Source organism: Rhinolophus sinicus, linkage group LG03, assembly GCF_036562045.2.
Source record: "Rhinolophus sinicus isolate RSC01 linkage group LG03, ASM3656204v1, whole genome shotgun sequence".
Classification (NCBI taxonomy): Eukaryota; Metazoa; Chordata; class Mammalia; order Chiroptera; family Rhinolophidae; genus Rhinolophus; species Rhinolophus sinicus.
The window spans coordinates 63,600,739-63,614,131 of NC_133753.1; the positions used below are offsets into that span (position 1 = coordinate 63,600,739).

Here is a 13,393-nt window from a genome sequence, read left to right on the forward strand (position 1 = left end):
TGGGCAGAGCCACAGAGTTGGGTGAGGGAGAGGTAGGGTAAGACTCTGGAGGTGGCAACGCCATTAGTTCCCCTTCTCCACAAGCTGGCAAGGAGACCAAGCCGCCCGCTAGCACCAGGTCAGGCCCAGCCAAGAAACAGCCCTATTTAGCCCTACTTCCCAGAGACACCACTGAGGGGAGAGCGGGCAGGGGGCAGGGCATATCTGTGGCACAGAGGAAGAATCTGTCGCAGGGAAGCTTCTGCTCACCTGTCTCCCGACACAGAGATGAGATGTTTGCAGTCATTACTAAATTTCATGCCAGTGACAATCTCTGTGAAGAACAAAGAATATGGCCCATGAGCCACCCTGAAATCCCAGCCGAGTTTCTGTTCCAACCGTGGAGGTGGGGGTAGGTTGGGAGGGAGAAGCAGCCAGATGTGATGGGTCCCAAGAAACTAAAGAAAGAAAGAATAAAGTTTCAGGGGCAGAGTATTGGGGATACACTCACCTGAGTGGCCGAACATGGTGGCCACACACTCGCCTGAAGAGAAGTCAAAAATGGAAAGGTTCTTGTCGGAGCAGCTGGTGGCAATGTAGATCCCTGAGGGGTCTGTCTGCACCTGCGTGGGACACACAGCTGGAGAGGACAGGAAGCAGCAGGCCCCCTCCACCCAGTACCCCTGTCCTACCACCCTCTGGACCAGCGCCCATCCGGCTGGGCCCTTACCTTAATCAGAGTGCCGTCCTCACCCTGTGACCCTTTAAACAGCTTCTTCTGCTTCCCACTGCTGATGTTAAAGATCCTATAAAGACACACACTGTCATTCACACGAGGCGGAGGTCATGGGGAAGCACACCTGGGCAGCAGACAGGACAGCACTCACTCCCAGCCCCATTCCCTACGGGAGCCACTCCCCAACGCCAAGGGACGGCCACCTTTGAGTGAGGCAAAGCACTCATTCTGTGGGCCCACAGGGGCACACAGTCCTGGACAAGACAGACAGACATGGGGACTCTGGTGCCTACAGCTGACCCCCTCGGGCATGAAGGAACCGGTCAGATGGTCTGAGAAAGGGATTCCCACCGAATATTTCGGTCCTGGCAGCCAATGGCCGTGTACTTCCAGCTGGGCTCCACATCCATGTCATAGAGGGTCGTCTTCCGTACCACGTGGTGTGTCCGTGTAAACTGTACTCCATCTCCAGACTGCAGGGGTGAGCACGTGGGTAGACCCCAAGCCCAAATGCCTCACCAGGCCCAGAAAGCCCTGCTTTCTCTTCTCTTCACCTCTTGCCACCTCAGGTAAAGGACCAGTAGAGACCCCCAGTGCCACCCGCTGCCCCATCCAGGGAAGCCCCGCCCCTCACCTTCTGTGCAGTGCGGAAGTAGATGCTTTTGTCTGCCCCACAGCTGATCATGCGGACTTGCCCCTCGCTGGCTGTGGAGGAAGGGGCCTAGCTGTTCCCACTGCTCTCACCACATGGGGCCAGCCTTCCCTCTATGTTTCCCCGCTTCGAGCTACTCTACGGGGCTGGGACAACCAATTAAATCAGGATGCTTCCCTCCAAACCTGGGCTTTCCGTTCTTCCTATTCTCAACCCACCTGGTTGGCTCAGGGTCCCCTGGATGGAGAGTCTACCGTCCACCTGTCTTCCCATCCAGCCCCAGGCCTCCCAGCCGCTGTCAAACACTCCCCCGCTGTGACAGCCACCCTTTCTCATGGAGGCAGGAGGCAGGGGGCAGTGGCGGGGCCAGGGGGACTTTGGGGGTAGGTGGCAGGGTGTGTCTCAATTGCCCTGCCCCCACCTGCAAACTTGACAGCAGTGATGGAAGACGAGTGCTCGTCCAGCGTCTGCTGTAGGCTATACTCCCGTCCAGCATCCAGCACGTGGATCAGCCTGTCCCGACTCGCGGATGCCAGCAGCTTCAGACCTGAGGTTAAAACAACTCCATCAGCCCACAAGTGCCCAAAGCAAGACCCTCTCTGGGCCTGGGCAAAGAGGACTGCATATGGGGCACTGAGCCCCATATTCCCAAGCCACGTGAACCACGGAGCAGGGATGGAGCTGTCCTCCTCTAAAACTGCAAAGACACCAAATGATTCATAGGACTTTCAGTCCCACACCCAAGAGCTGGAACAGCTGTAAATGGCATCAGCAGGACTGGAGGAGAACTGGGCCACGCTGGGCTGGGGACCAGGTATCCTCCTTACCGGTGTCTGGCTTAGAGTACTCCAGGCACAGAATTTCTGAGTCGTGGGCCTCCACTTTCAGCATCTCACTTAGGGACTGCAGCTCGTGCACCCTGCAAAGATAAGGAAGAGGGAAGAGGTCACTGCCACGCTGTAGGAGGAGAGACTCACCCCGCTTCCTTTGTTGCAACCTTTTCCCCAACCTTTTTCAAAATTTATTCTTATTTAATTTCTTAGGCTTAGACAAAAGTGTAATGAGTACAGAGAGTTTCCACATTCCCTTTACCCAGCTTTCCCTAATGTTAACATCTTACAAAACAATAATAGTTCAATTACCAGAACCAGGAAATTTACATTGGCATAATATTATTAATTAAAGGCTTTATCAGAATTTCACCAGTTTTTCCATAATGTCCTTTTTCTGGATCCAGAATCCTATCCGATGTGCATTTAGTTATTTCTCCTTAGTCTCCTGTAGTCTGCAACAGTTCTTCAGTCTTACCTTACTTTTCATGACCTTGACACTTCTGAAGAGAACTGGTCAGAACAGGTACTCTGTGGCAAGTACCTCAGTTTGAGTTTGTCTGATGTTTCCTCATGATTAGACTAAGTTTACGCATTTTTGGGAAGAATACCACAGAAGCAAGGCTACGTCCTTAGTACATCATATCATGGGCTTCACGATGTCGATATGAGGAATGTGAAGCTTGATGACGTGGCGAAGATGGTGTCTGCTGAATTTCTTCACTGTAAAGATATCTTTCCCTTGTACATAAATAATCTTGTTCCCCAAACTTTTTGAACCAAACTTTTCTAAAGCTCTGTCCTTGGGGAACGAACCCCCGCCCCCAGCCTGCACGGGGAAGGCAGGCAGTACCCACTCCAGGCCTGGCATTACCTGAGCGTGCCCATACGGTCTCCCGAAGCCAGATGCTGTCCATTGGGGCTGATGCACACAGAGCGGATGCCCACACGGGGGTCCATCAGGGACCCATCAGCTTTGTCTCCTCCGGGGAGCTCAGTGTCCAGCAGGGCCTGTGTGTTCCCATCCACATAGATGATCTTAATGAGGTCCTAGGTAAAGAGGAATGGATAAGGCAGGCCCGACCGGTACCACTGCAAGAGGAGAGGAATGATGAAGAAAAACCCTTGGCAGGGCCCAGTCAAATAAGAGCTGGAAGATCAAGGTCTGGGGACCCCGTTCCTGAGAAGGTTTAGAGGCTGAGGGGATGGGATGCTAAGTGTGGAGTGGGGACCCCCAGGCCTCAGGGCTCACATTGCTGAGGATGTTTCGGTGCAGGGCGGAGCCATGCACCCCTGTGCTCTCGGTGTTCCACAGGCGGATGGTGTTGTCCGAGGAACAGGTGATAAAGGAACTGGGGGGCAGGCAGGCCTGGTTACTGTCCTTCACTTCAGGGTAGATCTGAGGAGGCAGAGGGAACAAAGTCACGTCTCCAGTTAGGGAGCAGTGCCTTTCCTGTCCAGGGACAAGGGAATGAGATTAAAGGGACACAGCTGGCCAAGACTTAGCCCAGTGTCTGTCACACAGTAAGCAAGCCAGAGCTATTAGGTACTCTTCACAATCACTAATGAAAGTACATTAACCAAGCACTTACTGTGTACTAGGGACGCTTCTGTGTCTCCCACTTACATTATCTCATTGAATTCTTAGAACACTTAGATGAATCAGGTACATTATTCTCCAGTTGAGGAAACTGAGGCTCAGTCAAGTTCAGTAACTTGCCCAAGATCACCCAGCCTAGGACAAGGCAAAGCTAAGGATGGGGGAGTGTGTGTGTGTGGTGGGGAGCTCACGGAATGGAGCCTAAGATGTAAAAGCACTAAAATTCAAGTTCAATCCTCAGGGCCCGTCTGACAATAGGCGGACATACGGGGATGTTGCTGAAGACACAAGCAGGCAGCAGGAACGTAATGTGACACTTGGGGATCCCCACGTTCTGTCTTCGCAATGGTATCCCAGCAAACCTGGTCAGTCTCCAGCCATCCCAGCCCACGTACCTCCACACTCCAGACGCAGGACGAGTGATACAGAGCCGAGTACACCTTGCCCACTTTCTTGGGATCCCTCACATCCCAAACATAAATGCTGTGGTCGTTGTATACACAAGACAGCCACTGGTTGGTGGGGTCAAAGGTCAAGGCAATGGTGTCTGGATACCTGGCATTGGCCACGCCAGAGAAGAGGCGGCTGTGGGGAAGAGGATAGGGCAGACTGATGAGTGATGAGCTGATGGAATGAAGGATCGAAGGGAATAAAACCAGAAGCCCACCCATGAAGGAAGGAGCAGAGCATAGGGAGCCCTGTCTGGACATGCCGGTGTAGAAACAGTTGCTTAAGAAAGAAAGCAGCAGCGCCTGACAGCTGTCAGCTGGGAGCCGACCCGGCACTAGCTGCTGGGCTATGGTGTTCTCCTGCTGCACACAAAGAGCATCACACAACACCCACAGCAGACAAGGTCACTCTGTGGCCATGACAGAGCTAAACAAAAACAAGACCCCTCGGTCATAGTGTCTGAACGCAGAGAAAAACAAGATCACTGCGCAAACCAGAAAAACGATCGAGCGTCCCCCTTTCCCATCTATCAGGATTGACGGCTGCTTCTTTACCAATTATAGCTTTGGTCCCCACCGACGTCCAGTGATACAATTGCCCCCACTTCCTGACAGCGTCCAACCAGAGCAAAACTTCGATCTCTTGAACCATTCCTAAAATCACCCCAGACAGCCCAAATCTTACAATACCCCCCACGTACGGAGTGAGATACTCCCTGGTTCTCCTTGGTTACAACAAGTACCAATAAACCCAAATCTCTTTATCGACAGAAGTGTTCCTGGTAATGTCTGGGGCATCAAGACACTTCTCACCATGTTCCCTGAAGCCCAGCCGGGGAAGGGCTGAGCACAGCGTAAAGCTCTGAGTGGAGCTGGGCCTCCACATCGCTCACCTGGCCTCAGTGACGCTGGCAATGTCCGTCCCCAGGGCGTGGGGCCGGGGCAGGGTGCTGAGGAAATGCAGGTTGGAGGGGTTGAAGAGACGTATGGTGCCATCGGCGCAACCACAGAAGATATAGTCTTGGCTCACAGAGATGCAGTAGGCCACGGTGGTCTGCAGGCAGAGAAGTCAGGTCAGCACGGGCCACCTGCCCAGGCCTTCCTCCACAGTCGTCTGCCAAGAGGAGCGACCAGCCAAGGCGAAGGAAGGGAACACAGCCCGGCTGCTCCGGCCTGAGCCCCTCGGCTGCTATCTAGAGATGCCCCCCCCACCCCAGCAGCAGGTGGCGAGGCGGCCCACAGCCGTGTACAATTTGGGTGCTGGGAGTCAGGGACCCTCCTGAGGTACCAGAGGTTTATGACAAAGAAAACAAAGTAGGAAAAGCCCGGCAAAGAGAAAAGAAACAGCATGAGAAAGAGAGGAGAGTCTAGGCACCACTTACTGTGAAGCTGTCTGTGTTCTGAGCAGAAGAGGAAAGCAGGGGAAAGACAGAAAGAGCAGAGAGGAGGCAGTTATACAGATCTCCACAGGCTGGAAGGGGCTCAGCTCTGGCCTCAGGCTCCTTTGTCCTGGGGTCCCTTCCTGCATGCACGAGGGCCCAGCCCCTGGGAGGAGCCATAGGCACCGGTTCTCTCCTGCGCTGAGACCTGGGCAGCCCCAACCCACTGGGTCAGAGGTACTTACCCTCAGCTCCACCCACTTGTCCAAAAGCCTCCGGTCACTGAACTCGCACAGCAGCCCTGAGGATGTGATGCAGAAGGTGCTGTCTGCCTTCTTCCCTCGGCCACAGGCCACGTCGGTGAACAGGTTGTTCCGCAGCTCCCCCAGCAGCCCCGAGCGGCCCAGCAGGGGCACGGTGGCATTCACCTATGGAGACACACCACGGTTGTCTACCTGTCCCCCCCTGAGCCTGCCCCTGGAAACTAGGCCCCCCCCTGGCTCTCTGAGACTACTCCTCGGCCCAGACAGCTTCTGGCTCATCCAGAACTTCTGTACGGCTGCTAAGTAAGCAGAGAGGGGCCTGAGTGGAGCAGGGTCTCCTGAGGGGCTGAGCAGGCCCTGGCCCTGGTAGCTACTTCTGGCCTCAGCATCTCACCTTCGAGGTCTTACTGTCATCGAGGTACCAGAATTTGATGTGCCGATTGCCTGCAGTGACAAAGTAACTGCAATCTTCAGAAAAGGACACTGCTGTCACTCGACTGGACACTTTATTGGAGGCCACCACAATGTTTTTCTGGAGGGAAAGCCAAAGGAAGAATCAAGGTTCTGCCTCTTGCAGCTACGAAGAAAGAGGTTCAGAGGATGGAGGAGGGTTAGATAGGATTTGTACTTGGGAAAAAAAAAATGTTTCTTTCCAGGATTTACTGGTCAGAAAAAAAGGGGGGAGGAGGAGAATCCCTTTTAGGAGTTGAGGAGACTCATTTCCTCTGGAGGTCCTTAAAAGGATGAAGCTAGCCCCTTTCTACCAACACACTTGGCTACGTAGTTGCTCTTTCCCACTTCCCGTTATTTTCTAGAATCATCAGAGTGGCGTGAAGGGGCTCAGGTTAGCGTCTCCCTGGCTCCCCACCTGGCCCTCGGGCCCCCGTGAGGTTGCCAGGCCGGCCCACCCAGCCCACTCACCTTCCAGGCCCAGACGTTGACGATCATGTCATGCTGGTAGCCCACGGAGACAATGTACTTGGCGCTCGGGGAGAAAGCCACGCAAGCCACACCATACTTGTGCTCCTGCAGCTCTGCCACCTGGCTGTGCTCAGCCACGTCCCACACCCGCACGGCAGGCATGTGCCCGCTCTGCAGGGAGGCAAGAACTGGCAGTGAGGGCCAGGGGCAGACAGCACCCCTACCCCTTCAGAGTGGCCAAGAGTCAAGAGCAGAGTGCTACACAGGGCACGGGTGTAGAGGAAACACCATCAATATCTCAGGACAATGACTGTCAAGGAGGAAATGGCCCCAGATTTTGTTCAATATCTCTGGGTGAAGGTCTGTACCTCTGTATCTGTTCAGAGCTCCGTGAGTGATTCTGATGGGCAGCCAGGGTTGGGAACCACTATACTCATGCCTATTTCCACCCCCACTGCCTCCCTAGGAGATGGAGAAGGTAGTGGTATTCCTCATGTGCCCAGAAGGGGGCCTCCGGGAATAAGGAATATTTTAAGGCAGTGGTTTCTTTCCAAAGTGTGCTTCCCAGCCCAGCAGAATCAGCATGATGTGGGAACTTGTTAGACACATAAGTTTTGGGGTCCCATCCCAGCCCTGCAGAATCAGAAACTCGGGTCAGGTCCACGCGGTGCATTTGAACAGGCCCCCCAGATGACTCGGGTGCACACGAAGGCCTAAGCACCGCTGCTGGAAGGTACGGCACAAACCAGCAGTTGGCATCTGTTCAAGAAGCCAAAGTGGCAGCAGCCCTAAATAGGCCTATGATTATAGCTCTCAGCTACTGAGGCCAGAACACGCACCCTCTGCAGAGAACTGCAGCCCCCCCTCTTCACTCACCTCTCCAGTGACCAAATACTTGCCATCAGGGGAGAAGGCAAGAGCAGTGATGGTTTTCCTGCAAAGAGAAGAGGCAGGCTCAGAGGGGCACTGGCATCCTGGCCTAAGCCTGACTCCCTCACAGTCCCTTCAAAAGGCAAGACCAGCAGACACCAATGGCACATGTGGCACGTCCCTATCTGGCTCAGGGGCCCCACCAGGGCCCAGTCGCCAGAGCCACAGAAACCGCAGATGGTGCCCTCCTCCCAGGAGAAGGAGGTGATTCCTGGGGGTCCAGACCCATTTACCTGGAACTGTTGAGGATGTGATGTTGTTTGTGTTTCCGAGGATTGAACAGCACGACCACACACCTGGGGAGATGAGTGAGACAACAGCCTCAGCACCAACCGCAGCTCCCCCAGGAGCTCCCAGGCCATCTGGGAATTCCAGTCACCCAGCAGAGGAAGCAGCCAGGTGGAGAAGCTGGGAGAGGCTCCACTTGCCACTGAGGGGAACTGACTGCTCTATCCTGCAACATGTTCCTGCTTCCCCTCCCCACCCACAGGGCCTATCTCTGCAGCCCGAGGGTGAAAGGGCTCCTTGGAAGCCTAGCCCCACCAGGCGCCTAAGCCCCAGCAGCAGCTCTGGTCCTACCCACGAAGGGCAGCAGGGACACAGACCTGCCCACAGCTCCGCACAGAGCCCAGGAAGGGGTGCAGGAGGGAAGAGTACATGTGGTTTGGGCAAAGCCGTCCCGAGGTGTGCAGCCAGTTCACAGGCTTGGTGCCACACATGTCAGGCATCCGTGCTCCAAGGAGAGCGTGAGACCTCTCACGTGTGCACCCATGTGTGTGCTTACTTGGCACGAGCCGGTACCCCTGTACCCTGTGCATGTCAGATGCGAAAGGGGTGGGAGGCAGGGGGCCAAAACTGCAGGAAGGCTCAGTAAGACAAAGGGAGGGGCAGAGAGAGCCTGAGAGAGCCTGGGGAAGCCTGTTTACTGCCTCAGAGTTCCCGGGCCCGCCCTGAAAAATCCCTGGCCCCAAAGGGCCGGATTGTCAGAAGATAATCAGGGACTCCACCTGCCGTGCAGAGAAGGTGGCAAGGCTGGATGGGATCTGGTTCAGACTGACTTTCCAGAGGCAGCTCCAGAGAGGAGGCCAAATGGTAGGAGTTGGGGCAAGAAGCCGAAGCCATAACCAGGCAGCGTTTTCCCTTTGGCTCATTGGCTGTCAGCAAGCCTGGGCCCATTGTTCTTTCTGCCTGCACTTCATCAGCACCGTAACTAGGCGACAGGAGCAAGCATGGTGCCCGCTGTACCAGGTAAGGGAATGAGGAGAGAAAGGGCGACATCCCCCAGACCCAGCCTTGTTTAGTAGGAAACCCACTGCAGCCCCCACATCTGAACCCTAAGCTCGCTAGAAACTTGAAGCAAAGGCGGGTACAAGCTGCTAACGAGTGCTTAGCATCTCAGGCTCAATACACCACTTCAATATGCAAATGCCACCGGCACTCTCTGGGGACACTGGGATGTCTGAGGTGCACCAGCTACGCCAGAACTGCCAGGCTACCAACAGCCTTGGAATTCCTGAGTCACATCCTCCTCTAACCCCCTCGCCCAAGTCCTGCCCCGTTTTCTTTCTCCTTCTCTCCCCATCTCCTAATCCTTCCTCTATCCCTTTCCTCATTCTTTTTTCCCTTTTCTCTTTATACCAACTTCCAGTCTCCTGCTTCCCTTCCAGAATGCCATATCAGGAGGGTTTTAAAAGATATGACAAAAATCAGATGGCTTTGGAAGCTCTCACTCCCTCTCCCAACACACACACACACTTGCCCAGCTCCTATTGGGGGCAATCCAGGGTACAGGGAGCCGAATTCCTCCAAAACAGACAGACTCATAGGACCTCAGAGCTGGAAGCTTGGATGGAAGGAACAAAAGGCATTGTGACTTTGAGGCTCACCTGCTCCAACTCTCCAGCAATTCTGAGCTGAGGAAACCTAGGCTCCTATAAAGAGCACAGCCAGCGCTCTTTACATCAAACGTACACACACCTCTGATCTGATCGCATCACCCTTTGCTGATAATCCCTGGGGAGCTTCTAAGACCAAAGTCCTTGGAGGACCCGGGAAGGGCCTGGGTGGTGCGACCCCTGCCCACCCTCCAGCCTCACCCTGAACCACCTCCAACCACATTCTTTCACTCCCTTTAACTTGCTATGCTCCTCCCACTCCAGGGCCTTGGAAGGAGCCGTTTCCCTTGTCTAGAACATTCTTCTCTCCCTTGACCCACAAGTTAACCCTTAGTCCTCTTTCAGATCTTAGGTTATATGCTGTCATGGCAGGTGTATCAATCTTTTGTAACATTTATCACAGCTACAATTTTACGTTTAGTTTTGACTGTCTCTCCCACTAGACTATGCATTCATGAGGGTGGGAACTGGTTCTGATTTTGCTCCTGGGCCTAGCAGTGTCTGGCCCACTGCAGTTGTTCAAGAACCACTTGCTGAATGGACGAATGCCTGCCTCCCGTGGTCCACTAGCTTGGTCCCGTGGGGCCTCAGGTGGCCCCAGCTCTCCTCCCAACTCCATGCCTCACTTGTCTTCTATGGAAGGAGGACTGGGGACCTCTGCGTCCTCCATTGTGGGGCAATGAAGACATTGGGGGTTTGGGAGTCAGAGACCAGGGTTTGAGTCTTTGTTCTGCCATATATACCTCTGTGATCGTGGGTAAGTCACAAGCCTGTTTCCTTATCTGTAAAGAAGGAGACACTTGGATCTAGCTCATAGGACTCCTGTGAAGATTAAACGATTTTTTTCTGACACACAGGAAGAGCCAGACAAATGACAAATCTTAATATTACTACTCCTGGAACATGGACATGAAGCTGAAAGGGGCTCCCGGCAGGGAGGAATGAGGTGCTAGGGACTGTGTCAGGGTTTTCCTTTGGAAGTACGGAGACGAGTCCTGTTAGGAGCTGAGTAATGGTAAAAACTTTAAAGCAGGCTCAATTTTTTTGTTCTGGGAAGGCAGCCCAGAAAGGAGAGCTGGGTTAAGAAAATATCTGCATCTTCATTCACTCGGGAGATCACAAGCTTGGAGGGTAGCAAGGAAGGGATGGGGGAAATACTGAGGGGAAAACCTCCTTAACTGTCTAAGACAGCAGCGCAGAAGCATGGAAAGAGAACAGAAGTGGACGTCTCTCGGCTTAAGTTAAAAAGCACCACACAAGAGTTTCAATGAACTCTAAACATGAAGGCGTCCAGTTCCTCCAGTAACTGGTCTGCTCTTCACACAATGGGGCCCAGTAAGAGTTATCATTTACCCAGCACTGTCTATGTAGCAAGTACTCTGCTAAGCAGCTCAGATGACTTTTAGCTAATCCTTACAGCAACCTTGGGTCGCTGGTATAATTACCCCCACTTTATAGAGGGAGAAACAATTTCAAAGCATTGGGGTAATTTGCTCAAGGCCACTCAGCTAAAGCGAAACAGAGTCAGGATTCCAGGAGTAGCACTCTAAGAAAAAGGAGAGTGGAGTGAGTGGGGGAAAGAAGAGAAACCGGAAGCGGAAACACAGGAAGTACACTGACCTAATTAATGTGCACGGTACTGCGAACAGGAGCTTCTGAGAAGAGGGAAAGAAGACTGGGGCACTTTGAGGGAAAAAGATTGAGGTTACAGGATTTTTGGAAATCAGAACAGGGCACAATGAGAATTACAGCAGTTAGAGTTCAAAGATCATAGATTTAAATATTTAGATTTTAATACTTTATTCAGTATGTGAAAAGCGAGATGATACCCCGCAGGCTGGCCATCATCGTGAAGAGCCCAGCAAGTTTTCGGTTTAACTGACGTTCGCTGAACCTTCTTGCTATCTGCGGGCCTGTTGAGAATGCCCTCCGCTCCTCTCTCTAGCAATGGCTTCTGGTCGGAGTTGGCTACTGGTCACCTAACTTTCTGATCAGCTGCAGATAAACCACGGCAGAGGGCTTCAGCTGAGAGCTCATCTGACTTGAACTGAGTCAATGCACATTGCAAATCCAGAACAAGGAGGGGATGAGGGCTCTGTGGTAAGCTTTGGAGTTTTCCTTTAAACCTAACATCCCAAAGCAGCACTGTGACCATCGAGGGCAATGCATCACACCGCTAAAAACACTTTCCAAGTCACTGCACAAAAATTCTGAGTCTTGCTGGGCCACAACATCTTGTTTCCTCTTTCCTCTCAGTTCAGTACCATGGTGGAAATGGGAGGAGAGGGGAGGAAACGGGAGGGGAGGGGAGAACACAATGTAGATAGAAAGATGACCGACTGGCTATGAGGCAAACCCTTCACTTCTCTAACAGGCCCCCCCGCCCCTGACATACACACAAATAGTATAGCCTGGAAAATTCTCAGGTGTGGCACAGAAGAGTTAAGCAAAGGAGGGAAACACACAAAAAAGGAAACACACAGAGGAAGGCCCTTAAGCTGAAATTTTTACTTCTAATTATTCAAGTTTGGAAACCTTCCAACAGAGAAAGTGGAAGAGAGAGACCAACCCATGATCACACATGTGAGGACAATAAGGCAGATGCTGAAGTGAGGGCAGAGCTTGGCAAAGACACCCAAGGTTCCTCCTTTGCCCAACTTGTTGAGGTCCTCCCAAGAGAACAGACCTCAAAAACACTGATGTGGGAGCCTCCTCCTCTCTCTCCTTTGACCTTTGAGCAAGCTCCTCGGTCAGCTAGGGAGGGAGGGCGGGGCACCATCTGAATCAGTCTTTGGCTCTGGGCCTCTCCCTTGACCCTGCCCAGCATAGCAGGCAGTCGTCTCTACTAGGCCCTCCCAGCAGGGCTGGCTGAATTCCTCCACGTGACAAAGGCTGGGCTGGCCATAATTCAGAACCCCAGGGTACAGGTGCAGGAAGGCTGCTCACTCTCTGGAAGACCGTGCAGCCTCAGTCTCGGGTCTCAGCCCAGGAGTCACAGGGGGCACCGGACCAGGTGCTGGGACCACTGCCCAGAAACTTCTCTGGGCCAGGAGGGGACAAGCCCTAGACAGCCCCCTCCTCTGGACAGGTCCAGGCCTGCTGCCACCATGGAGGACCCACCATCCACACGAGATCCACCTCCTACCACCCGCCACCCCCCAGAAGGCATAAACAAATGGACTCTGCAATGAACAATGAATGCAGCCGCACATACAGGGAGCAGGACACAGAGAGCTCGAGCAGACACCCTGTGCTTCAGAATTTCTCCTTTCGGACCAGGTACAAGGAGAAAGGGACTCGCAGAAGCACCAACGCTCCTCAAGCCTTGCTCAGAGGTCACGCGCTAGCCCTATCTACCATTACAACCCCACACTCCCCACCTTCCCTATTTCCTTTCACTGCTTATTTCTTATACTTTTTCCAAAGCACGTCAACTTGTAATATTCTATATAGTTTACTTGCTTAGGGGAAAGGGATCTGTCTTCATCACTAGAGTGCCAGCTCTGTGAAGGTTATATTTTTGACTGTTTTGTTTACTGTTACATCCCAGGGCCTAGAAGACAGGCACTCGATAAATATTCCTGAATGAGTGAGCAAGTCGCTTTCTGCAAAGCGGAGGAACCTCCTGAGTAGCAGCTCTGGGCAGTAGGGCCCTAGGGCAGGTCCATGGTCCTCCCCCCTCAGGCTTTTAGGACTCACTGACACTTGACAGAGGGGTGATGACGGAAACAATAACTAAGCTGGGGTCAGGCAGATCTA

General features: G+C 53.2%; 1 protein-coding gene across 2 annotated transcripts in view; it reads right to left on the reverse strand.

Annotated features, from left to right (window-relative positions):
• The window catches only part of MAPKBP1 (mitogen-activated protein kinase binding protein 1), a 51,554-nt gene that overhangs the window by 8,441 nt on the left and 29,720 nt on the right, over nucleotides 1-13,393 (reverse strand). Inside the window, exons 4-20 of one of the 2 annotated variants that reach the window (XM_019725426.2) lie at nucleotides 7,973-8,035; nucleotides 7,686-7,743; nucleotides 6,810-6,980; nucleotides 6,283-6,420; nucleotides 5,871-6,053; nucleotides 5,629-5,646; nucleotides 5,140-5,300; nucleotides 4,193-4,382; nucleotides 3,450-3,596; nucleotides 3,072-3,247; nucleotides 2,195-2,286; nucleotides 1,789-1,914; nucleotides 1,350-1,420; nucleotides 1,067-1,188; nucleotides 710-785; nucleotides 491-602; nucleotides 250-313 (exon numbers count right to left, since the gene is read on the reverse strand). In XM_019725426.2, coding sequence (XP_019580985.2) covers nucleotides 250-313; nucleotides 491-602; nucleotides 710-785; nucleotides 1,067-1,188; nucleotides 1,350-1,420; nucleotides 1,789-1,914; nucleotides 2,195-2,286; nucleotides 3,072-3,247; nucleotides 3,450-3,596; nucleotides 4,193-4,382; nucleotides 5,140-5,300; nucleotides 5,629-5,646; nucleotides 5,871-6,053; nucleotides 6,283-6,420; nucleotides 6,810-6,980; nucleotides 7,686-7,743; nucleotides 7,973-8,035 — 1,968 coding nt within the window. The remainder of the gene's footprint in view (nucleotides 1-249; nucleotides 314-490; nucleotides 603-709; nucleotides 786-1,066; nucleotides 1,189-1,349; nucleotides 1,421-1,788; nucleotides 1,915-2,194; nucleotides 2,287-3,071; nucleotides 3,248-3,449; nucleotides 3,597-4,192; nucleotides 4,383-5,139; nucleotides 5,301-5,628; nucleotides 5,647-5,870; nucleotides 6,054-6,282; nucleotides 6,421-6,809; nucleotides 6,981-7,685; nucleotides 7,744-7,972; nucleotides 8,036-13,393) is intronic. The other variant, XM_019725427.2, reaches the window with a different exon arrangement.